Below are 27,408 nucleotides of genomic sequence, written 5' to 3'. Positions count from 1 at the left end.
CACAGAGTGTGAAGGATGGCAATATTGCAAAGGCTTCCTGGTAGAAGTCCCGTATGTGTAGGTGTAGCTTATATTTATAATGTATGTGTACTCATATATGCCAAATATATACACACTTCTGTATATACATAAATATGCATGTGTGTATATGCTGAGCCCTGAAATCTGACACAATGGATCCCTCATTGCCTTTTTTCTTTTGCTGCCACCCAACTGGATGCCCAAGTCTGACATTCACTCCCTCCTTCTCTTCTTTCACAAACTGTCACCTGATCCACAAAAAAATGTTTTGTCTAGGCTTGATTCACAAAGGGGAAAGAAAGAACGTATATTCAAAAAGAACAGATGAAGATACGATCATTAGAAGTGCATTCAAAAAAAAAAAGTTTCAGACTGGATGGGACCTAAGCCTTGGGACTTAATTCTTTAAGTTCCCAGACTTCTTATCTGCATGATTCTCTAGAAGAAACTCACTTTAGAGTGCCTGACGCTGTCATGACCCCCAAAGAAAATTTCCTTTTCCTCTTTAGTTCTGGAATACCCCAGTATTAACCTGAAATTTGCTTCATAGGCTCTCCTTCCACTATGCCACCTAGCTGAATTACAACAGGACAAATAACTGTAGCTTTGCTGAAGCAAATCTGCTCCCTAGAGACTGGGAAGTACTCTATTCTTGCTGAATTCAGTCAGAAATTTTGGCTTCCAATCCTGGTTCTTCCATTTACTATCGATATCACCTCAGTTTCCTCACCTGTAAAAGTGAGAGGGATGGACTGGATAATCTCTGAGGTCCTTTAGAGCTCCAAGTCTATGATCCTATGAATAAATATAACCTATAATCTAGGGGCAGCTAGGTGGCACAGTAGATAGAACACCAGGCCTGAAGTCAAGAAGACTCCTCTTCCTGAGTTCAAATCCATCCTCAGACACTTATTAGCTGTGTGACCCTAGGCAAGTCACGTAGCCCCATTTGCCTCAGTTTCCTCATCAAAATGAGCTGGAGAAGAAAATGGAAAACCACTCCAGTATCTTTGCCAAGAAAATCCCAAATGGGATCATAAGTCAGACACAACTGAAAAACCACTGAACAAAAAAAAATAATAAAATAGGAATCAAAAACAAGATAGAAAGCAGAGCCTCAACCAAAGAGAAGAGAGGAGGAACTGAGAATGAACTATGTCTATTTTCCTAAAAGCTTGTGTAGATTATCTGGAGTGAGAGAAAAACCAACCTATGAAATTCAACAAACAACTATTAAGTACCTACTTAATACTATTCATTAAGCACTAAACTAGTCTTTGTCCTCAAAGTACCAGCTAGGTGGTGCAGTGGATAGAACACTGACCCTGGAGTTAAGAGGACCTGAATTCAAAACTCACCCTAGACATTTATTAGCTGTGTGATCCTGGGCAAGTCACTTAACCCCAGTTGCCTTAAAAAACATCTGGGGTCATCTCCAGTCATCCTGATCTGTATCTTGCCACTGGACCCAGATGGCTCTAGAGGAGAGAGTGAGGTTGGTGACCTTGCACACCCCTCCCTCACTTAAATCCAATTCACTGCAAGTCATGGCATGACCCTGATGTCAGGACCCTCTTTGAGAATGAAGGACAAACAACAACAACCTATAATCTAACAGAATAGGGCACATACACTAAGAAAGGGGGACATGAGGCATAACATTTTCAGTAAATGGAGAAAAGAATAGGTATTCATATAGTGCCTACTATGTGCCTGGCATTGTGCTAAGGGCTTTTTATAAATATTATCTCATTTGATCCTCACAACAGCCCTGCCATTCAGTGCCATTAGTATCCCCACCCTCTATCTTATCCAATCAGAGGAAGGGAGAGGCCCCAGGAGTAAGGGATACTGAGGACTTAAATTCAGGCTTTCCTGTCTCTAAGGCCAGCTCTCTGTTCACTTCTCCATGATATCTCTGATGCCAAATGAGTCCTATGTGCATAATTTGGTCTAATTTATATAATATTTTGACACTGAAATATACATGGGTATTACATGAGAAAATTAGTGCATGTGAAAACACATAAAGAAGTTTAAAGGGAAATATACAAATGCAAGATATTATTATCTATCATTGCAAAAGTCAGTTTCCTAGACAGTTAAGTACCCTTTGTGTTCAGGGGAAATAGGAACACTGCACACCTTTTGGTCTGCCTTCCTTTACAAATATGCTTCCCCTAGAGTCTTTCTCACTTACCTAAGAGTCACCAAATTGTATTTGATGCAGAGTGATCCTACCTTCTATCATTCCATCCATATTAGTAACATCCCCACCTACACCCTGAATCTTCTGTTCAGTCACCTAATAGTTCTCTCTGTCTCTATACGGGAATCAAATCATAGGGCTATGGCTATCTAGTTGTAAGCCAGTTCATAGACTGGGTTTTCTTGAAGCCTTCTACTAGATTGTAATGTCTATAAGCATGGGAATCATCTGTTACCAAAATTGTGGGTGTTCCCTCAGTATCTAGCATAGCACTCTGCATGCAGAAAAATGTAATGTAAAAATAAATGTTGGATTATTAGAATTACCTATGCCTTATAAATAGTATTTCATGAATGTTTATTGAATTGTATTATGCTGAAAGAGTTTTAAAATTTTAAATACTTAGAAGTAATAATAGAAACTAATGAAATATGTCTCGTGTTGTAGATGTATATCTGAATATGGCTACACAACTATATTTGTATTAAGTTAGTACTATTGAAATAAGATAGACTGCAGGTCCTTATCAAAACAAATTGATATAATCAATCAATAAGCATTTATTAAGTGTTTACTATGTGTCAGTTACTGATTATACCCTGGGAATACAAAGAAAGTCTCTGTCCTTGAAGGAACTCCGTTTTTTCAGGGGAGAGACGACATGTGAATAACGAGCTATAAAAGATATTTCTAGAGAGAGTGAATCAAGGTAATCTCAGAAAGGAAGGCACTGGGAGTGGCTGGGACCAAAAAACCTTCCTGGAGAAAGTGGAATTTAAGCTGAATCCTGTAGGAAGGGAGAAAAACAAAGATACATGGATAAAGAGGAAGATCATTCTAGGCACAGAGGAAAGAACATAGGGATATAGGAGATTGAGTTTCATGGGTGAGCAGTAGTGAGTTAGTGAGATGCCTATGGATTATAGAGTTCATAGATGGGAGTAAAACATAAGAAGATTGGGAAGGGGGCAGCTAGGTGGTACAGTGGATAAAGCACTGGCCCTGGATTCAGGAGTACCTGAGTTCAAATACAGACACTTGACACTTACTAGCTGTGTGACCCTGGGCAAGTCACTTAACCCTTATTGCCCCACCAACCCAAAAAAGATCAACAAAATTAATAAATTTTTAGCTAATTTAATCAAAATAAAGAAAAAGTAAAGTCACATTTTAAAAAGCAAAAATGAAAAGTGGAAGAGTGTAACAAGTGGAAAAGAGATGAATATAAATATCAAGTACTATTAATTATATTCAACTTTAGGCCAACAAATTTAACATGAAAGAAATAGGGTTTTTTATAAAAATAAGTAGTCATATAGACAAAATAGGAAATATATAACCTATTCACATACACAGGAAGCTTTTGAATATCTCATTTAACAAGATCTTATAGATTCATAAATTAATTCTAAAAAACATTTAAAGAATAGCTCATTGTTTTCATATATAAAGTATTTTTTAAATGAAAAGAAAGAACTCTGCTGGTCTTCCCTTCATAGCAGTTAGTTATTGATTCCCAACTAAGAAAAAGATAAGACAAAGAATGAAAGTTTTAAACCAATAGGATTAATAAATATTTACTTAAATAAAGAATTACTTAAAATGTTAAGTAAAATACTAAGTAAAGTATTTACTATGTTAGAAAATAGTATTTTCATATTTATTAATAGCAAATACTAAAATATTATTTACTATTTGCTATTTTAATGAATAGTATTTACTGTTTTATTAAGTAAAATACTAAGTTGAGTAAATACTAAAATACTAGGTAAAATATTAAAATATAAATAGGACAGAATAATATTTTTAAATTTTAAAATGATCATCTTATATTTATGGCAGGAGTGCAAGGAAGCATGATTTAATATTAGGAAAAAAGTGAGAATGATAAATAAAAAAATTATGTGGTTTCATGATCACATTAATAATTAAATCCTCTCAGGAGATATAGAAAAAACTATGGATAAAACATAGCATCTAGGCATGTTAAAAACCACTAACAACAATGGAACAGAAAGGTTTAGCTAAATCAGAGATAGAATTTTATTCAATGGGTAAATATTTATATGTTTTTCTACTGAGAACAGTGTTTATACAAGGCTATCAGCTCACCATTATTTTTGACATTTTTACAAAATAATAGCTTTAGAAATATTACTGCTATTATTTTAGAAAGGATAGCTAATTCTATGTCAAGAAAAATAAAGAATAAACACAGGGGGAAAGAAGCTAAATTGCTTCTATTTGGAAATGATGCAATGGTTTGTTAAGAAAATTCAATAGACAACCAAAAATAATCGAGATAATAAATAGTGTTAGCAAAATAGGAGGATGTGAAATCAACACACACACACACACACACACACACACACACACACACACACACAAATCAGCAGCATTTCTAGGTACTCAAGTGAATCTGTGATCTCATCTATTTGGAAGTTTCCTATAATGATGAAAATCACCACAATGAAGGCAAGAAACAAAATATCTCAGTAGCACAGATGGTATTTTCTTCACTTTGGGGGATTGAAGGCAAGAACTTCAGAAGAGACAGGAACATTTTGGAAAATGGAGGGTTGGTGAAGAAAATGGGTTCCAAATTAGCTCTCCATGCTCATCTCTACTTCTTTAAAAATAATTATAGTTCATAGATTTTTTATTCAAAGTCAATTTCAAAGTGATCCTTTACCACCGAAGTGCTATTGTTGTTTAGGTTTGGATAGAATGACCAGAGGGCCTTTGCTACTCTAAGATTCTGTTAGGGACGGCTAGATGGTGCAGTTGATAAAGCACCAGCCCTGGAGTCAGGAGGACCTGAGTTCAAATCCAGCCTCATACACTTAACACTTACTAGCTGTGTAACCCTGGGCAAGTCACTTAACCCCAATTGCCTCACTAAAAAAAAAAAAGATTCTGTTAGTCTATAATTACTCTACCAAGATATACACAGAATCTACATAAAGACAACTATAAAATAATTTTCACAGAAACAAAGGGAGAGCTGTATAATCTGAGCACTATTTAATGTAAATAGTTGACTGAAACTCATATAGTAAAGATAACAATATTACAAAATTAATCTATAGATTTAATGATACTTCACATAAGTAGAGAAATTCATTTGAAAGAATAAAAAGTCAAGAATATCCAAGGAACCAGCAAGTTTCAAAATATACTATAAAGCAACACTTATAAAATTGTCTGATGCTGCATATTAGAAAATAGATAAATGGATAATATGATACAATCATAACGTAGAACAAAATGTCAGTAGATTAGTATGGAATAAACCTAATGTTACAAAACTCTTGGGCTGGAGGGAGAACCACTATTCAATTTTTAATGATTGAGATAATTGGAGAATAGTTCCATGAAAACATCTCACACTATACACTATAATAAATTCCTTATGGTTTTACAATCCAAATATTTGTAAAATGCATTATGAAAAATGGAATATTACATTGAATTGATATGAATATTAATTCATGGCTTGGGAAGATTATGATTATATTATATAACAATTCAAATCTTTCACATAAGAAAATATCTGCATATATAATAAGAAGGCTAAATCATCTTTATAATAAATATTTCTGATGAAATTCACACCCAAAATATATAAGCACTTGGATATAAATTGATAGAAGTGAAGCCTGTTTCTCCAGGAGACAAATATCTTAGAAATAATAATTCTCAAAAGAAAAAACACATGATAAATTAGCAAATGTAAACATTTTCAAACTTTTGAATAATCAGAAAAATAAAAATGAATACTCTAAAATAGCACATTACATCCATGAAACAGGCAAAGATAATAAAAGCTGACAAAATCCTAGATTAGATGTAGAAAAATAGGCACACTAATACACTTTTGGTGGTGCTACATTCAATGTTTTTGAAAAGTAAAATTTGTCTTATAAAAAATAGTTATACCTTTTGATCCAATGACCTCATAACTAAGGAGTTGAGGCAAACAGAAATCAAGTGATTTGCCCAGGGTCACAAAGTTAATCATGTCTGTGGCCAGATTTGAACTCAGGTCTTCCTAACACCAGGCCCAGTGCTCTCTATCCATTGTGCCACCTAGCTGCCAATAATATTCCTAGTAACTTTTTAAAATTTAAATTTAAAATTTAAAAATTATGCTATCCAAATCCATGTAAAGATAATTTTTAACATTCTTTTTAAAAATTTTGAGTTCCAAATTCTCTTCCTCCCTTCTTCCCCTCCCCCATGTGTACTCATGAAAAACATATTTCCACATTAGTTGTATTTTGAAAGAAGACACAGACAAAAAAAATTAGGAAAAGGAGAGAAGTGGAAGAATCATAGAACTGAAAGGAAGCTTTGAGATTCATTATTTTACAAAAGACAGAACTAAGTTCCAGAGATGTGAAGTCCGAGATCTTCTATAACATCCCAGTAGCTGAGGTGGGCTAAAAACCCAAGCTCCACTGCCTTTCAAACCAGTTTTCTTTCCACTGTCTATGGATTTAAACTATCGCATTAGTTCTGACACCTGGTTCCCATTTTATCACACTGGCTACCTCTCGTTGCCATAGCTGCCCTAAATCGATGTAAGACTCACCCCCAATTCTCAATCTATTAATGAGAGGATAATGGGGAGGGGAGGGGAGGGGAGGGGAGGGGTAATAAGGTGGGGTAGAAATGATCAATCAATAATTACTTAGTGAGCACCTACATGAATCTACATGTGTATTTATGTCTCTCCTGCAATAAGTGCACAGCTCCCCAGAGTTCATGGTCCATAGGTTGGGATAAAATAATAGCTAACATAGAGTTTCTGAGTTTTTCAAAGATTTCATATATATATATATATATATATATATATATATATATATATATAATATTATATTATATATTATTGTTCACCCTTCTTCTTGGAGAGGACCAATGAAGCCACAAGGGTGATGTCATGACTTCTGTATGAATTGTATTTAAGTGAGGCAGAACTGCACAGCAAAGCTGTCTGCCTCATTGGAAGTCTAGTGGCAAGACAAAAGTCAAGGCAACTGGGGATGGCCCATGATGCAACAGATGACCTTGACCTTTCTAAATGAAGGTCCTTCCCAGACCTAGTTTGTCTGGGGCAATGCCCATTCAATAATTAAGAGCTAGGTAAGAATTGAAACAAAAGATGAAAAGAATAAATCAATAAAATAAATAGATGATAGATAGATGGATGGATGGATGGATCAATAAATAAATGGATAGATAGATAGATAAAAGAAACAAAAGATGGACTAATTTACCATCACAAAATATCAATCTGGGAGGGGAAGATCCTCAAAGTTTCTGGACAGAACAAAACAATAGCTTTTTATACTTATTCTGAGCCATCAAAACCTAAACAATGAGCCACAAAGCAAAGCTTCTTAAACTGTGGGTTGCAACCCCATATAGGGGTCATATAACTGAATGTGGAGGAGTGAAAAATTTGGCAACAGTAAAAGGCTAAGAAGCTTTGTTACATACTTATATATCCGGGGTCATGTAAAAATTTCTTGGGCAAAAAGGGGTCTCAAGTAGAAAAAATTTAAGAAGCCCTGCCATAAGAGGTAGTTCACATGAAGGAAACAAGAAAAAAAGCTTATGGAGGGGAGGGGAAGAGGGGGGAAGGAGTTGGTGAGTGAGTGAACCTTAATATCATCAGAATTGGCTCAAAGAAGTACTAACATACATACTCAAGTAGGCATAGTAATATATTTTTGCCCTGAGGGAGGGGAGGGAGATAAGGGCAGGGGAGAAGAGGAGGGAAGGGCAGATTGGGGGAGAGAGCAGTAAAAAGCAAAATACTTTGGAGGAAGGTGAAGATGTTCTGCATTACTGCACAAGTATGACATATTGAATTGCTTGATGTCATAGGAAGGGTTGTGAAGGGAGGGAGGAAGAAAATTTGGAACACAGAATTAGCTCAAAGACCTTAATCTCATCAGGATTGGCTCATGGAGGGAATAACATTCATACCCAATTGGGAGGAGTAAATCCTACAGGAAAGTAGGAGGGGAAGAGGATAAGGAAGGAAGGGTGAAAAAGGGGAGTGCAGAGTGGGGGAGAGGATAGTCAAAAGTAAAACACTTTTGAGGAGGTACAAAGAAGATAGAAAATAGAGTAAATATCATGAGAAGGGAATAGGATGGAGGGAAATAGTTATAATTGATTATAATGGCAAAATGTATGGTACCTACCTTGCTGGGCTATTATGAAGACAATTCTCTGTCAAGTTTAAGGTACTATATACAGGTTATGATGAACAGGATACTATCAGAAAAACCTGGAAAGACCTACATGAACTGAAGCAGAGTGAAATGTACTGTATACAAAATAACAGCAATAGTGTAAGATGATCTGCTGGGAAGCATGTGGTTATTTTTATCAAGGCAATGATCCAATATAACCCTGAAGGACTTATGAAAATTGCAACCCATCTACAGAGAAAGAACTGATAGTTTCTGAAAACAGATGGAAACACATTTTTTAAATTTTTTTTCCTCTTTGACAATACCTTAATCTGAAGTTTGGGGGGGTTTTGAATGTTTTCTCTCACAACTTAGATAATGTGGGAATGTTTTCCATGACTACTCATGTAAAACTTATTTTGAATTGCTTGAGTTCTTGTGGGTGAGGGGTGGGAATGGAGGGAGGAAGAGAAATTGGAACACAAAGTTTTAAAAAATTGATGTTAAAATTTGTTTTTACATATATTTTGGAAAATAAAATTCTATTTAAAAATAAATAAATAACCCTCAAACAAACAAACAAACAAACAAAAACAGAATGGACTGGGAGCACCTAGGTGGTGCAATGAATAGAGCACTGGCCCTGGATTCAGGAGGACCTGAGTTCAAATCCAGCCTCAGACATTTGATACTTACTAGCTGTGTGTCACTGGGCAAGTCATTTAACACCAGTTGCCTTACTTAAAAAAAAAAAAGCCATAATGGACTGGTTCAGAGAATCACGGGACTCCTTTAAAACCATTATTTTTGTGTGTGTGAGGCAATTGGGGTTAAGTGACTTGCCCAAGGTCACACAGCTAGTAAGTGTTAAGTGTCTGAGGCGGAATTTGAACTCAGGTCCCCCTGACTCCAAGGCCAGTGCTCTAGCCACTCTGCTACCTTGCTGCCCCCAAACCATTATTTTTAAAGCCTGCTTTTTCAGATCCATATTTCAAGAAATCATAAATAAAAAAATGAAATTAGGGGAAACTAGGTGGCACAGTGCATAGGACATTGACCCTGAAGTTAGAAGGATCTAAGTTCAAATCTCACCTCAGACAATTACTAGTTGTGTGACCCTGGGCAAGCCATCTAACCCCAATTGCCTGAAACATCCAGGACCATCTCCAGTCATCCTGATATATATCTTACCACTAGAGCCAGATGGCTCTGGAAGAAAGAATGAGGCTGGTGAATTTGCACAGCCTTTCGTCATTTAAATTCATTTCAATGAAAGTAATGACATCACCCCAATGTCATGGTCCTCTTCAAGAATGAAGGACAAACAACAAATGAAAAGCACACAGGACAAAAAGTAAATTGTCCTAGCTTTTAGAGGGGAAAATCTATTCCCTAAATCCCCAAATATCTTTAAAAGTATAAGCAACCGGGGGCAGCTAGGTGGCGCAGTGGATAAAGCACCGGCCCTGGATTCAGGAGTACCTGAGTTCAAATCCGGCCTCAGACACTTACTAGCTGTGTGACCCTGGGCAAGTCACTTAACCCTCATTGCCCTGCTAAAATTTAAAAAAAAAAAAGTATAAGCAACCAAAAATTACATTTCTACAAACAGACTAAGCAAATGTAAGGATATGGAACCCCAAATGGAGAGAAGCACCATATGTGGTGAGGGGCTGTAGCTGTGTGTGGTTACAAGGGAGGCAGAAGAGACATCTCCATCTTCATCTTTCCCCACCCTTATCCAATAAAGACTTTCATTCTTGCTGGGTACTTTGTTTCAGAGTTAGTTCTGGGGGTCTACAAGCCCTCAGTTCTTCCAAAGTAGCATGCTCCAAGGAGAGATGTGGTTACCACTCTCCTGGCCTGTGCTCTGGTCTGTGATCAGCCAATATGTCTTCTGGTCTTTTGCCAACACATAGTGCCTTTTAGTACAGTTATCTGTCTCAATATCCTATAGCCATGGTGTTTCCTTCTCAGGTTCATCTCTCCTAGCCATCTATTGTACCCTCTCCTGGTTTCCCTGCATTTGAGGTCAGGCTCTCCTCTTTGACACTGCTCATATCTTTCACAATTCAACTGTTTTTGTCCCATACCAACAAAAAAAAAATTCTAGCTAGGTTTCTGCTAGGCATCTAAGTACTTGGGGTACTTAAAGGATACATAAGTATCAGTGGCAGCTAAAAACCTTCTTACTCTAATGCATAGGATCCTATGACTTGAACATTCCTTGAAGGAATGGAAAAGTTTAGATAAGAAAAAGAGAGGAGTGTGGGTATTCTAAAGTAATAGGGAGTTTATATCCAGGATAAATAAGAGACAGTAAGGGAATTCCTAGCTTCCCTTGATGAATTCAAATCTCTTATTCAAGATAAACCATATACTCAGGTGTTGAAAGAAATTACAGACATGATTTTTGAGCTGTCATCAGTGACATTTGAAATATCATGGAAAAAAGGAAAGATACCATAAGATTAGAGAAGGGCAAATGTTGCCCCAAATAAAAAAGGAGGCGGGGGGGGGGATTATAACACTGGGAGCCCAATTTTGGTTCCTAGGGGAATTCTAGCAGGCTTAATTTTTTTAAAGGTTGGTGAACATGTAGAAAAGGAAGCACTGATTTCAAAAAGCCAGCATGACTTCAAGAAGAGGTCTTGCCGAACTAACCTCATTTCCTTTGTTGACAAGATTACTAAACTAGTAAATTAGGACAATGCTGTGGATATAATTTACGTTGATTTTAGCAAAGCTTTTGATAAAGTATCTCAAATTATTCTTGTGGAGATAATGGAGGGATATATGGATTAAACAATAAAATAATTCCAATAAAATGGAATTAGAATTGGTTGGATGGCTAGATTAAAAGTTGTTAATGGTTTAATGTCAACATGGCAGGATTCCCAAAGCATATCCCAGCAATCTTTTCTTTACTCTGTGATTATTAATGTTTTTGCCAATGACTTGGATAAAAGCATAGATGGTATGCTCATCAATTGTACAAACAACACAAAGTTGGGAGAGATAGCTAACACAATGGATAACCATTAAGGGCAGGCCTTATGCAGCTGCTCTCTTATGGTTCTATGTTGGGATGGAATACAGCACTCATAGGTCAATGAACAGTTAATAAAAGGAGGTTAACCTAACATTAACATAGCAAGGATGTGCAACAAGGATTCAATGGCACTTAGCTTCTATAGACACATACCTCCTCATATGGAAACATGTCTGGTCAACATGGAAGGGGATGACACTTGCAAAGTCAGAGGGAACCCAGTCCCATGTTGATGGGAGCTTTTATTCCTTATTTGTTTGTGAGCAGGAAGCCATGTTACTACATCCAGAAACCACAAGGAAACTGGAGAAACCAAAGAGGAAGCACAGCTTAAGCTCTGCTCAATACCCAAGCCAATCAAATCCTGATTTTGCTTCCTTTTCCTAAGCCATGTTGTAGAGGGAAAGGGGTACCCTGGTAGATATTGCAATAGCAATTACTGTGAGAATTCAAATGGAACTTACCAGTCTAGAGAATTGTACTGAATCCAATAAGATACAATTGTAGAGGAATAAATGTAAAGTCTTGCACTTGGGTATAAAAATTTAACTTCCCAAGTATAAGATAGGAGAGTCATGGTTAGATAGCATTTGTCTGAAAAGATATAAGGGAATTTAGCCAACTACAAGCTAAATATGAGTCAGCATTATAATGTGGCAGTCAAAAAAGCTAATATGATCATGGGCTATATTAAGAGAGACATAACTTCTAGGAAAAGGAATATTAAAATCAATAGTGGGACAGCTAGGTGGTGCAGTGGATAAAGCACCAGCCCTGGATTCAGGAGGACCTAAGTTCAAATCCTGCCTCAGACACTTGACTAGCTGTGACCCCGGGAAAGTCACTTAACCCTCATTGCCCTGCAAAAAAAAAAAATTAATAGTAGCTAGCATATAGAGAGTACCAAATATTATTTCACTCAAAGGTGACAAAACCCCACTGAAAACTATTTTCATAATACCATAGAATATCATGTTCACTTCTAGGCACCATAGTTTAAAAAGTACATTGACAAACTGGAGCACTCCAAAGGAGAGCAATCAGGATGATAGAGAACTTTGGGTCTCTTATATGAGGGTAGCTGAAGAAAAGAAGTCCTCGGGTGGAGGTGGGGGACATTTTAACTGTCTTCAGGTATTTGAAGGGTTATATGAAGGGGATATTAGGCTTGCCCTGTTTGAATCCAGAGAGTAGAAGCAAAAGTTATAGGTGGAAGTTGCAAAGAGGTGAATTAAGAGTGAATAAAAACGGGGCAGCTAGGTGGCGCAGTGGATAGAGCACCGGCCCTGGATTCAGGAGGACCTGACTTCAAATCTGGCCACAGACACTTAACACTTACTAGCTGTGTGACCCTGGGCAAGTCACTTAACCCCAATTGCCTCACCAAAAAAAAAAAAAAAGAGTTAATTAAAACAAGAGCTGTCCAGAAGTGTCCTTGGAGGTCTTCATGTAGGGATTGGATAATCACTTGTTGGATATGTCAAAATGGGGATTCCTTTTGGGTATGGATTGGACTAGGTGGCCAGAAAAGTCCTTTTCAACTCTCAGATTCTATGATTCGGAGATTCGGACCAAGAAAAAGCGTCTTAGCAAATGCAGAGAGGTAAGATGAGTATATGCATGGATTAGTACAGTGAAAGTGGCTGAGAGGTAGTGAGTACATTGGCCCTAGCCCAGGTTTAGGACAAGAGGTAGATGCTCATTTAGCCAAGCAATTCAGAGACCGCTGCTTTAGTTTCCCCATATCACCGATATCCATAACAAACTGGTTCCAAGAGCTTTTAATTTTGCTATCATTAGGTTTTTAAAAGAGGTTAATCATGCCCTTGCTTCTTCCTTCTTTCCAGCTCCCCTTCACAGGAGGCTTGTACCACTTTTACCACAATGACCTTGCCAAGACTAAGAGAAGACGCAGTCTGCCTCATAAGCAGAAGTTGGAAACAGACTCCAGGGTAAATCTATCTTTCATGTATCCATCTAGCCTTGCTTCTGTATTAAATTGTGGCAGGAGGGTGGGGTAAGAATGACATGGGAAAGTGCCTCCAAAATTTGAGCACAGAAATCCAATCTAATGTAACAAATACTGATTAAAACATTACATGGCATTCCTAGCAATCAACCTCACCCTGTTCACCAAAAAGGATCAGGATCTGAGATATCCCGCTTTCATCCTGGAAGTTATATGTTTCACCCCACTCTAGAAAGAGTAGTTGGGAACTACCAAACTATGTTTTTCAAAGAACCTTCTATCTTCTAACTTAGCCTCTTTCTAGATGGCCACACTGTTGCATTACTCTAAGGCAAGAATTCTTGATATTTTAGGGGTCATTTTGGGCAATCTGACAAAGCCTATACATCCCTTCTCAGAATGTTTTAAATGCATATTAAAAATATAGAGAATTAGAAAATAAACCAATTGCATTGAAATATAGCTATCAAAATACTTTTTTTTAAAAAATGTTCATGTACCCCAAGATAAGAACCAATTGAAAAGTTGTTGTTAGTGTGTATATACCCAATCAGAAATAGCTCTCGAGCCCCAACTTGTCCCAAATCCCATTTCTTCGGGTGATTTTGGCACAACCAGATTTCTCTCTTTCATGGACAGGCCTGTTTTGCTTTTTGCGTACATCCATTAAAGGCAACAAACAGCATATAATAAGACATCTCTCACTGAGCTCTGCACCTTCAGCTTTTTCTTTACCCTGAGCTATTATCTAGTTATGATCTCATTCCAGGAAAAACACAGTTGCATTGTTTTAGCCCTAGCATGGCTGTTACCAGGAATAAGGAAATACAACATGGTTCCCAAATTCCATTCAAGACAGCCTCCTCCAGAGTCATTGTCCTTATTGGGGGATTGGAGAATTTGGGAGCCAAAGTCGGCTCTCAGTGCTGCTACTTTTTTCTTCATGGTTTGGTCATAGGCAAGAACCTCAGATCCTCTCCATTAATTTAATCCTTAAAGTCATCCCCTCTTTCCTTCCACATAGCCAAGAATTATGTCACTTTCCTTTGGATCTCTTTCATTTGGTACCTGAGCTTATTTGCTCTCCATTGAATGAGGAGGGTTTGAAAAATTAGAATAGTAAAAATTTTTAATCAAGTATACTCAACCACAATATACCTTTCATCTTTGGGCAAGTTTAATAATTATACCAGGATCTTTTATTACGGTGCTAGTAAAGGAGAAAAAAGGCTAAAACTCTTCAGAGAACTTGAGTCCTACTGTTGCCATTAATATATGGAACTTTTCTGCATCAAGATACATGATTTAATCCAAATTCATGTGTTGGATCACATTTTGTAGAGTAAAGGTTCTACTGGCAAAGCCAGAACTGGGAATTCCAACACCTGGGGCAAATTTATTGGCAGGGGGGGGGGGGACATGACAGATACCTTGATACTGACACGTTTCAATGTGATGCTTATAGCTGCAATCCTAGATCATTCTGGTACCTGGGCCAAGAGGTACACAGGTAATCTGTCCCCTCAGGTGCAGAAATGCCAATGAGGGAAGGTAGACCTGGAAGAAGAGTTTGGTATTCAAAAATTAACTCAGGAAAGGAGTCCTTCTCATTTCCCACACTACCACTGATGCTGTTATTGCCCTACCTTCTGAATCAGATCATCAGAGGCTATGCCTGAGAGAAGCTAAGCCTCTAGATCCTGATCTCCCTAGAACCATGTGTCTACCTCTTAGTCTATGATCTTTTCTGTATTAAATTGTAGCAGGAGGATTATCCATTGTGTTAGCTATCCCTCCCAACTTTGTGTTGTTTGTACAATTGTTGAGCATGCCATCTCCTCCTCCTTCATCCTCATGTATATCTATTCAACCTCTATCTCTATCATCTTTTGCATTCCTTACTGTCAGAACTGTAATACAACTGTTGCCTTTGTAAATGGCATCTCACTGAACTTCCCTATTGTTCAACTCATCATCTCTTCTACTTCTTACACTAAAACACCCTTGTGTGGCACCCACACCTTTATATGTGCTATCTCCCCTCATTAGAACATAATTTCCAGGGCAGCTAGGTGGTGCAGTGGATAGAGCACCGGTCCTGGAGTCAGGAGTACCTGAGTTCAAATCCGGCCTCAGACACTTAACACTTACTAGCTGTGTGAACCTGAGCAAGTCACTTAACCCCAATTGCCTCACTAAAAAAAAAAAAAAAGAGAGAGAACATAATTTCTTTAAGAGTAGAGACTTCTTTCTTTTACATTTGTATCCCCAAGTCTTAACACAGAGTTTTACATGTAGTAAAAACTTCAGAATTTATTTTTTCATTCATTAAGTTGTTCATGTTTGCATGGTTGGGGAAGAAATATATTTCTTGCAGATGTTGGTTCACTGAGTTTACCGTTGTCCAATGCTGATTATTTTAAGTAATTTCCACAAGCCCCTTGAAAGGTTAAGTACCATATTGTTAGTAAGGAAACTGATGCTGGACAATAAGTGACCAACTAAAAAGTAACAGGGTAATATGTAAAGTAATATGTCAGAATGCAGTTTCCTAGATTTCTGCCATAGTCTACTGAGTTCTTGTTATTGTTGAGTCATGTCAGTCATGTTCAACTCTTTGGGTTTTCTTGGTAATGATATTGGAGTGGTTTGCCATTTCCTTCTGTCACTCATTTTCCAAATGAGGAAACTGGGCCAAACAGGGTGAAGTGACTTGCCCAGGATCACACAGCTAGTGTCTAAGTCTGGATTCAAGCTCATGAAGATGAGTCTTCCTGATTCCATGCCCAGTGCTCTTTCCACTGCACCACCTATGTGCCCTGAATTCTTACCTCCTCTTTAAAATATAAGAATAGCAAATCAAACTGTGATTTCAGTCAATCAATAAACAAGCATTCATTAAGTGTTTGCTATGTGCCAGGAAATTCCAAGAAAGACAAAATCATGTCACTTGTCCTGGAAGAGCTCACATTCTAATGAGATCACAACATGTAAATAATTACATTGGGTATCTGGAGGAAGGTGATCTTAGAGGGAAGGCAGTAGCAGCAAGGTCCTCTTACAGAAGGTGGGAAATGAGCTGAGTCTTGAAGGAGGCTAAGAGGCAGGGGTAAGGAAACAGCATTCCAGGCACAAAGGGCAGCCAGGGGTAATAAGTCAGGAGATAGGATGTAATAAAGAACTCCCAGGTATACACTCCCAGGTGTAATGAAGAAACTCCTATGCCGATGCCGGGCAGTACCATCTCTGCAACATATATACTCTTGCCTAGAGCAGTGAGAGGTCAAATTACTTTCCCAGGGTCATAGAGTCAGTTTATGTCAGAGATAGGACTTAAACCCAGCTCTTTCTGTCTTCAAGGCTAACTGTCTATTTATTCTACCACTCTGACTCTAAATTCCAAGAAAAGCACAAAATTCAAAAATATTATTGAGACACAGCTCCTCACACTACCAAGATTTCATCTTCCCTGGAAATTCAGCTCATCAACAAAAAGTTTTCTGAGTCAAGTCACCGTTTTCCCACCCGAGGGACTTTATAAATCCATAGTCAAGCCTTGTTTGATGGCAATCTAGATTTTTTTATTCATGTCGTCAAATGTGTTTGGGGGATAGGAATGGGGACAGAGAGTGGGATAAAGGCATAGCAGCCTTTAGTGAACAGCCAGTTTTGTTTTCAGGAATTTATATAGCAAAAATGATAGAAAAAGGATCAATTCTTGGATTTGAGGACTTACCCTGGGCCCTGTTTTGAGTGGATGGTCTATGGTAAATCTTTCCTGCAGGCCTTTTTTTTTTCATGTGGATGTTGTGACTGGGTTTAATTTGGGCTTTAATTAGGAGTGCAGATGAAACATACTACGCAAGAGATCACCAACTGGCAGGCCACATGCAATGAGCCTCGAGCACTGAAGCCAATGCTCACAGTCCCTCAAGAGGTCTTTCTGCTCTGGAAAGCAGTTTTATCTTTGTGTTTTTTATTTCAAGTCAGAGCCAAGATGTCTGTTGTGCCAGATGATGCCAAGTCATCTTAAGGGATCTTTTGCTGAGACTGGCATTGCCCTGGCCCCTGGAACAGCTGTGTTCACAGTATGAGAGCAATGTTGACACCAGACATTCCAGCCACGTCTTTGTCACCAGCCAAGGCTGGTTTGGGAGGCACCTAGGTGGTACAGTGGATAGAGTTACAGGCTTGGAGTCAGGAAGACTCATCTTCCTGAATTCAAATCTGGTGGCAGACACTTAGCTGTGTGACCCTGGGCAAGTCACTTAACCCTTTTGCCTTAATTTCCTCAACCGGAAAATGAACTGGAGAAGAAAATGGCAAACCACTCCAGTATCTTTGCCCAAAAAAATGGGGTCACAAAGAGTTGGACATCATTGAAATAACTGCACAGAAACAATAATAACCAAATGGGTTTTTAGCAACCATGTGTCCAGAGAGAAGTGTCTTCCCTAAGGGTAAGGAGTCCTGTGTGGAGGACACTAGGCACACAATATCTTGAAGCACAGTAAGGAGACAGTCAAAGGTTACTGTGTCCAAGGCAGAGGAAATTTCCACTCCCCCCTCCCAGAACAGTTTTCTCCCTTCCTTCCCCTCTGCCCTCCCTCACTCCCACCATGACCATTGCCCTTTTATCCCCACAATGGATTGGAACAATAGAACACTAGCCTTAGAGTTAGGAAGACCCAAGTTCAAATTCTACCTCAGTCATTAGCTGAGTGACACTGGATACTTCACTTTCCTTATCTGTGCTTCAGTTTCCTCATCTGTAGAATGAGGGGCATGGCCTCAAAGATTCCTTCCAGTTCTAAATATATGATCATTTGATCTTAGAACTTCCCCAAGCCATTTGTTTCCTATTCCCCTCTTCTTCATTTATGATGTATTTTCTGCCACTTCACAGAAATCAATTTTCTCTTCCAATATATTATGAGAAAAGTTCCTATACAGAGTACTAAAAAAATCAAAATTGAAGTTGGCAACAAGGGGAAAAAGAACATTGGGAGAAGGCATTATTTGGATTTGAGAGAATTTCTGGGACCCTGTGGAATAATAAACTGTGTTTGCCTTATTCTAATAATTATTTAAAAGACACTGACTAAAACACTTATTCTTAAAGTACAGTGTGTGTTCCAAAATTAAAGAAAATGTAAGCCTTATAATGTTGGGGGTGGACTAAACTGAGGAAAGTGATGAGGAAAGGCTTTCAATCAGTCACTTCTTCCTTAAAGAATTTTTTATCATAACCAGCACTTATTTTCCAAAAGCATGACTCTGATGAAAGAAAAGATAGAAAAAATAATCAGGAGGTTTGAAAAATTAGAAATAATTTATTTTCAGTTACTTTAGACTACAAGTAAGATGGGGGGGCGGTTGTTAAAACTCATGTTAGGGGACAGCTAGGTGGCACACTGGATAAAGCACTGGCTGTGGATTCAGGAGGACCTGAGTTCAAATCTGGCCTCAGATACTTGACAAATACTAGCTATGTGGCCCTGGGCAAGTCATTTGACACTCATTGCCCTGCAAAAAAAAAACAAAAACAAAAACAAAAAACCTCATGTTAACTTTGCAATGTTGAACAAAAGAGAACTAAACTCCAAAGAGAAGATTTAAGGATGATCCCTAGGTTGCAAGCTTAGATGATAACAAGGATGGTGATACCTTCAAATGAAATAGAAAAATCTAAGAAGTGGAATGGGTTTGAGGTTTGGGAGGATGATTGTTTTCATTTTGGACATGTTGAGTTTTAGATGCCTACAGACCATCATGGTGATGTTTGGAAAGCACCTGATAACCAGGGGCTAGAATTCAGGAGAGAAATAAGGGGGAAATGCATATATTTGGGAGCTGTATGCAGAGATATGATCAATGATCTCATGAAAGCTTAAAGAAACCACCAACAAAGTGTAGAAGTAAAAGAGAGTCCAAGACAGAGTCCTATGGTTCTCTGATACCCATAATCCCCCAAAAAGAGAGATGAGGAGTGGTCAGAGAGGTATGAAGAAAATAAGGAAAAAACAATGCAATGAAGACTCTGGCAGAAGAAAAAATTTGGGAAGGTGGGGGGGGATGGCTAAACAGGGTGAAAAGCTGCAGAGTAATCAAGGAATGGATAAGGGTAATTGCATTCACCCCTCAGGAGATAGCTGGTAACCTTAGGGAGAAAAGAATTTCAATTGAGCAGTGAGTATGAAGCCATTTTGTAATGAGCTGAGAAGTGACTGGGAAGTAAGGAAATGACGTTAAGTCATTTAGACAGATTATTCTATACTTTTGGCAGTGAATGAATGAGTAAATCAAGAAATGGGAAGGCATTTATTAAATGCTTAATATGTACTAAATACTGTACTAAACATGAGAAAGGGGAAGCAAGATACAAGATGACAATTTGAAGGGATGACAAGGATAAGTGAAGGTTTTTTTGGTTTTGTTTTTATTTTTTCTAGGATTAGAGAATCTTTGGAATGTTTATAGGCAACAGGGAAAGATCCAGTGGTGGAGAGGGAAGAGAGATGAAAGATTAATGAAGAGAGAGATTGATCAAGAGTCAAGTTCTGGTAGGAGAGGAAGGTTAGAAAGAAGGACTCAAAGGTTTGAGAAGAGAAGTTGGTCTTGGTAAGGAGAAATTCCTTCCTCAGATACTAGAGTAAATGAAGAGGCAATTGGGAATGATATTGAGAGGAGCTTTCTTTTTTATTTTAATTATTATTTATTTTTATTATAAAACTATTTTGTTATTTTCCAGTTATATGTAAATATAATTTTCAACATTTGTTTTCATATGATTTTTAGTTCCAAATTTTTCTCTCTCCCTCCCTCCCTCCCCTCTCCATCCCCAAAACAGAAAGCAATCTGATATATGTACAATCACATTAAACTCATTTCTGCATTAGTCATATTGTGAAAGAAGAATCAGAATACAAGGGGAAAACTTCAAAAACAGAAAAAAGTCAAAAAACAGAAACAGTATGCTTCAATCTGCATTCAGAATCCACACTTCTTTTTTCTGGATGTGGAGAACATTTTCTATCATGAGTTCTTTGGAATTGTCTTGGATCATTGCACTTCTGAGAAGAGCCAAGTCTATCACAGTTGATCACACAATGTTGCTGTTACTGTGTACAATGTTCTCCTGGTTCTGCTCACTTCTCTCAGCATCAGTCCACTTACGTCTTTACAGGTTTTTCTGAAATCTACCTGCTCATCCTTTCTTACAGCACAATAGTATTCCATTACATTCATATACCACATCTTGTTCAGTCATTCCCCAATTGATGGGCATCCCCTCAATTTCCAATTCTTTGCCACCACAAAAAGAGCTGCTATAATAGTGTAAGAAGATCTTCTGGGAAGCATGTGGTTATTTTCAGCAAGGCAATGATTCAATATAACCCTGAAGAACTTATGAAAATTACAACCCATCTACTGAGAAAGAACTGATAGTATCTGAAAACAGATGGAAACATATTTTTAAAATTTGATTTGATTTGATTTTTTTTCCTCTTTCACAATTCCTTAATCTGAAGTTTTGGGTTTTTTGACTGTTTTCTCTCACAACCTAGCTAATGTGGGAATGTTTTCCATGACTACTCATGTATAACATATTTTGAATTGCTTGAGTTCTTGTGGGTGGGGAGTGGAAAGGGAGGGAGGAAGAGAAGTTGGAACACAAAGTTTTAAAAAATTGATGCTAAAATTTGTTTTTACATATATTTTGGAAAATAAAATTCTATTTAAAAGAAAAAAGGAGCTGCTATAAATATTTTTGTACATGTGGGTCCTTTTCCCTTTTCTATGATCTCTTTGGGATACAAACCTAGTAGTGGGAAAGGAGCTTTCTTAGGAAAGTATGAGATGAGGTCTTCTGCTGAATAGGGGAATACTCTCGAAGAGCTAAGAGCAATTTGAAAAGGAAAAGATCTTTCATTTAAAAGTACCTTGCAAAGAAGAGTACCTTGCACATATGCAAAGAATCTGTGATTTCAACAGGCCAGAATTCCTTGTGTAGGAACTCCCTCTGTTCGTTCCTTCTATGTCTTGACCAATAAGTGCCATCTCTGCCTCCTGACTTCCCTCGTTTCCTTCAAGTCCTACCTAAAATCTTATCTTGTATAAGAAGCCTTTCCCAAATCCCCTTAATGCTAGTGACTTCCCTCAATTATCTCCAGCCTATCCTGGATATGGCTTGTTTGTACATTATTTACAAATTGTCTCCCCTATCAGACTGTGAACTTGAAAACAAGGATTGTTTCTTGTTTTGGTTTGGGTTTATTGCCTTTCAACATATCCAAAGTGCTTAATATAGGGCCCAGCACATTAATAGGCACTTAATTGATATTTGACTTGACTTTATGGAAAGCTTGTGATTTACCCTAAGTCACACAGAAAGTGTCAGAGACAAGATTTGAACTTATGTCTTCTGACTCCAAGGCCACCAAACTATACTACCTCAATAGGTAGAATGGACCTTGTGCCTACTAGGCACTTTGTAAATGTTTGTTCAATCTAATTTAATTGGATTGACCCACACTGCAGTTTCTAGAGTCCATAGAGGCTGAATGCCTCTGAAAACAAGATTCCTGGTTATTTTCTCTCTTGATTATCATCATGCCAATATAGAACAGGTGAATTTCTTGGAAAGGTTGGCTCAGTGCAGATGAAGTATTTAGAGACCTAGTAAGTGAATTAATCATTTATATGGAGAAATATTGTATAAGCTAAGATCAGTGCATAGAAAAAGGAACTTGAATAAAGACCCATCCCACTAAGCAGCAACAAGAATGGATACTCTGCTTCAGGAATAGATTCAATAGCATTTGTTTAGTTATGCCTATAGCACTATTAATGAACCTTGAAGCCAAAATTGATAGTGGATAATAATATTCATATTAAAACTCTATAAAAGATGTAAGTACTTGACAATGGAAGGGAAAGTAGACTGGTTAAAGGTAATGGTTGTTTCTTTGTTCACCTCAACAACTGGGAAAACACATTATGTTGTATTGAGATGTATGGAATACATCTGGGTCTAAATAAAAACAAGTCTTGAACCCATAAATTCCTCAGGAACTTTTTTTCCTTGGTTTTTTCCCTCAAGAAAAAAAAAGAGGAGTTCCATTTGTGAAGAGGAGATGAATTTGATTCAGAAACTATGGTCTATTTCTTTTTCTAAGCAATTTTCTGTCTAGACCATCATAATTATCCATCCAAATCTCTCTTTGAAGATCATTGCTATTCAATTTTTAGAAAGCATCTTAAGCTCCCTAAGACTAAAGAATGGCCCATGTTTTCCTTTTCTTAATATATTCACTTCTTATTGTATTCATTACATTTCTACTATATTGTATCATATAGAATTGTTAATATATATGATGTATAATCATTCTCTTTATGTTTATTATATTCATTGTATTTTTCTTGCCTCATTTTATGGCCCTTAGTTATCTCTAGCTTAATACAACTAGTCCTTGTACAAATGAACCCACATATCTTTTTTTAATGTAATAAACATTTTTATTTATAGTTTTGGGTTCCAATTTTTATCCTTCTTCCCTTCTCTCCCCTACCTCCTCCCTGAGGTGGCAAACAATCAGATGGTTTATACATGTATGATTATGCAAAACCTTGCCATATTAGTCATTTTGTGTAAGAACACTTGATTAAAAGACCAAATAAAGAAAGAAAGTGAAAAATAGCATGCTTCAGTCTAATCTGTTTCATCAATATCAGTTCTTTCTTTGGAGGTGGATAGTATGTTTCATCAATAGTCCTTTTTGGATTGTCTTGGATCATTGTATTGTTGAGAATAGTCAAGTCATTCAGTTCTTCATCAAACAATATTGCTGTCTCTGTGCACAATGTTCTCTTGGTTATGCTCACTTCACTATACATCATTTCATACATAACTTTCCAGGCCTTTCTGAAGTCATCCTGCTTGTCATTTCTTATAGCACAATGATATTCCATAACCATAATATACTACAGTTTGTTTAGCCATTCCTCAATTAATGAGCATTCCTTTGATTTCCAATTCTTAGCCACCACAAAAAGAGTTGCTATAAATATTTTTGTACAAATAGGTCTTTTTATCTTTTTTATGAACCCACATTTCTAATAACCAATTCTGAGGTTACCCATAAGTGATCTTTTCCTGTGTTTTCTCTCTCCAAAGTTATCAATAATCTCTTTTTATTAAATTTATTTTTAAAATTAAAAAATTAAATTTTCTCCACCATTGGGAGGGAAAGGAAAATCCTTATAACAAATATACAATCCAGGAAAACAAATATCCACATTGGATGTGTTAAAAAATACATATCTCATTCTATACCCTATCAACTCTTAGGGTTTGGGGGACAGTGTAACATGTCCCATCATTGTTTCTTCATGCGTTGATTGCAATGACAGCTTTCAAAGTGTTTAATTTTATACTGTTGTAGTTATTTCTCACTTCTTTCTGCACCACTTCATATAAGTCATCCCAGGAATCTATGAAAACATCACCTTCATCATTCCTTATGACACAAGAGTATTTTATTACATTTACATGCCAAAATTTGTTCAGCCATTGTCCAAATGATGGATGTTCCTTTTCTTTCTAGCTCTTTGCTATTATGAAGAGCTCTATACGTAACGTCCCTACATATGGAAGCTTTTTTGTTTCTTTGATTTCTTTAGGGTATGGGCCTGGTAGTGGTATCACTGGGTCAAAGGGTATGCACAGTTTAGCAGCTTTTTAGAGCACAGTTCCCAAACTACTACCCCGAATGACTAAACCAGTTCTCAGCTCTACCAACAGAGCATCAATGTACTTGTTTTCCTACAGGTCCTCTGGCATTTATTATTTTCCTTTTTAGTCAACTTTGCCAATCTTATCAGTGTGAACTAGAGCCACCAAATTGCCTTAATTTACATTTGTTGAATTGTTAGTCATTTGAAACATTTTTTTCATGTGACTAGAGATAGAATTTTTTTGTTATGAAAACATCCTATTCAATCCTTTAGCCACTTTTCAATTAGGGAATGGTTCTTGTTCTTATAGATTTGAATCAATTCCTTTTATGTCTTAGAAATGATACCCTTATGAGAGAAAACTTACTGAAAAGACTTTCCCATTTACCTATTTCCCTTCAATTTTAGCTACATTGGTTTCATTTGTACAAAACATTTTTAACTTTACATAATCAAAATTGTCCATTTTTTCTTCTGGAATCCTTTCTCTACCTTATTTGGCCATGAACTCTTCCTCTATCCAGAGATTTGACAGGTAAATTCTTTTTCTTCTAAATTATTTATCATGATGCCACCTTTCATAGAGATTAGTGACCAAAAAACCAAAAATACCAAACCTACACACACATGAATTTCACTAATGCATGACCCATAGTTCCTCCTTTCATAGTAATTAACAACATAATAACTGATCTGGTTTCTAATGACTTTATCCTTGAGATAGACTCCTAAAAGGATGACAAAAGCTAGGGATTGTTTGCTATTGCTTCAGGTGCTTTTCTTGACTTAAAGTGATAATACAGTGAATTCTAGTTCAGGTGGAACAATTTAGATGTGACTAGTTGAACACCCTGTGCTATTCTCTATAGCCTCCACTCAGACAAGATTAAATGGAAATGACATAAGGGGTATAATCTGAAAGAACCCAAGAGACCATTATAGCAATTTATTCACAATTCACACATAATATCTTTATGAAAAGCACAGGAAACAGTGGTTCACAGCAAGCAAAGAAATTCATCACACCTTCTTCCAAAAGTTAAGCACAATGTTGTCATGTCCCAGATGACAAAGCTGTTCACAAGCAGATCCTTTCAGATGCCTGGAGAATTTGCCTCAAAGCATTTGCCTCCCTAGCCAGGTGTTGGGGTCCTTTAGCTTTAGGTGACTAAAGCCCAGAAGAGTTGTGTGACTTGGTCAATCACGGGAGTAGTGAGCATGAATGACCAGTGCAATATCATATGAATATTACACAAATGGGATTCTTCTTTGGGTGCAGGTTGGATTGCAGATTTCATGGCCTCTAAGGCCCTTTCCAACCCTAAGATTCTGACATTCTCCTTCTCAAAAGGGAAAGACTATCTTGGTCTTTCACACCAGCAGAAAGTATGAAATGCCTGCCTGTCCTGGTTTCATTCAACAAAGAACTGCATAGACACTCGTTCTTGACAAATTTATTTCCATGTACTTTTACTTTAGACTAGCTCATTTGATCAACATTCTTGTTAACATTCTAACATAATATTGTTCTTAGTTGCTTCAAGGAATTTATAGCCATTCTCTAATTTGTCTTCTTAATGGCTTCATGTGGCTGATAGATTAATTCCATTTTGTTTATCATGAAGCTGAAAGACACTAAATTTATTATTAATTGTAAAATTCCAGTAATGATACTTATAGTTTAATGAAATTTTTATTATAAAAGGCATTCATATCTATCATTTTATTGTATCCTCGTGCCCTTATGAGGTAGATAGGCAATAGATAAGTGAAGAGTCAGTCAATTACCATTTACTGAGTGCCTAGTATGTGCCAGGTACTGTACTAAATGCCAATGATAGCAAAAAAAAAGGCCAAAGAAAACCCCCAACTCCAATCTCTGCTCTCCAGGAACTCAGAGGCTAACAAGATAAACCAAACACAAACAGCTATGTACAAACAAGATATGTGCAGGATCGATTGAGGGTAATGTCCGAGGAAAAGTATTGAGATTAAGAAAGCCTGGGGAAAGCTTCTTACCAAAGGTATAATTAAATATTATCCTTTATTCAATGTTGATTGACAGGGATAGGAAGTGACTTGGCCAATTGGCTCTCCTGGTGAATGTGTTAACATCAGAGCTGGGACTAGGAGGAAAGTCTCCAATGACTCTCAGTCTGGGAGACTTTACACAAGGCTATATTCCTCAGTTCAAGGTTGAACAGTGAATAATTGGTAGGATTTCATTCAAACAGAATTCCTTACAAGTTAAGGCCTTAAAATTATAGGAGCATGATGAAAAGAATGTTGGAGAGGACAGCTAGATGGTGCAATGGATAAAGCACTGGCCTTAGATTCAGGAGAACCTGAGTTCAAATCTGGTCTCAGACACTTGACACTTATTAGCTGTGTGACTTTGGGCAAGTCACTTAACCCTCATTGTCCCACAAAAAAAAGGAAGAAAAAGAATGTTGGATCTGGGGTAAAAAGACTTGGGTCTGAATCTTATCTCTGCCACTTGCTACTTCTGTGACTGTGGACAAGTTCCTTCTCTTCTCTGGACCCTTTTCCTCTTCTATAAAAATGAGAGGGGGCAGCTAGGTGATGCAGTGGATAAAGCACTAGCCCTGGATTAAGGAGGACTTGAGTTCAAATCCGGCCTCAGACACTTGACACTAGATGTGTGACCCTGGGCAAGTCACTTAACCCTCATTGCCCCACCCCCAACCCCCCAAAAAATGAGATGACCTCTACAATCCCTTTCATTCTAAATCTATGACCAAGTAAACAATAGTCAGATAAAATAGTTGTTTAAAAAGTACCTTTAAATTTATATTTTTTGCCAATGCAAAACATTTTTACTAATGCTCCCAAACTCACTGTATTACATATCCCTCCAGCTCTCTTATAATCATTAGGGTTTATAATCATTAATATGGGATAAAAAGAAACTATGCAGTAATACTGCCCTAACAATGGTGAATATTGGTGGTTCTGCAACCCAGAAACTGATTCCTAACATTCCCACAATTAGATTACACTCCATGCCAATGGAAAAAAAATACCTAATTTGTTATATCAGAAATTCAGCATGGCATCCCACCTTGATTTGGATAAAGGTATGGGTGGGAGTTTGAAGCAATACAGATCTGGGCATCAAGTTCCTTGCCTTTCTCCTGAGCTACAACCCCAAATGACCAACTGATTATTAGACATCTCCAACTGGATACAACAC

General features: G+C 37.3%; 1 protein-coding gene across 1 annotated transcript in view; it reads left to right on the top strand.

Annotated features, from left to right (window-relative positions):
• Positions 1-27,408, top strand: part of PCSK2 (proprotein convertase subtilisin/kexin type 2) — a 326,924-nt gene that overhangs the window by 38,141 nt on the left and 261,375 nt on the right. Inside the window, exon 2 of the mRNA XM_043985748.1 lies at positions 13,336-13,440. Coding sequence (XP_043841683.1) covers positions 13,336-13,440 — 105 coding nt within the window. The remainder of the gene's footprint in view (positions 1-13,335; positions 13,441-27,408) is intronic.

Source organism: Dromiciops gliroides, chromosome 2, assembly GCF_019393635.1.
Source record: "Dromiciops gliroides isolate mDroGli1 chromosome 2, mDroGli1.pri, whole genome shotgun sequence".
NCBI lineage: Eukaryota > Metazoa > Chordata > Mammalia > Microbiotheria > Microbiotheriidae > Dromiciops > Dromiciops gliroides.
This window is presented reverse-complemented; position numbering and strand designations above follow the sequence as displayed.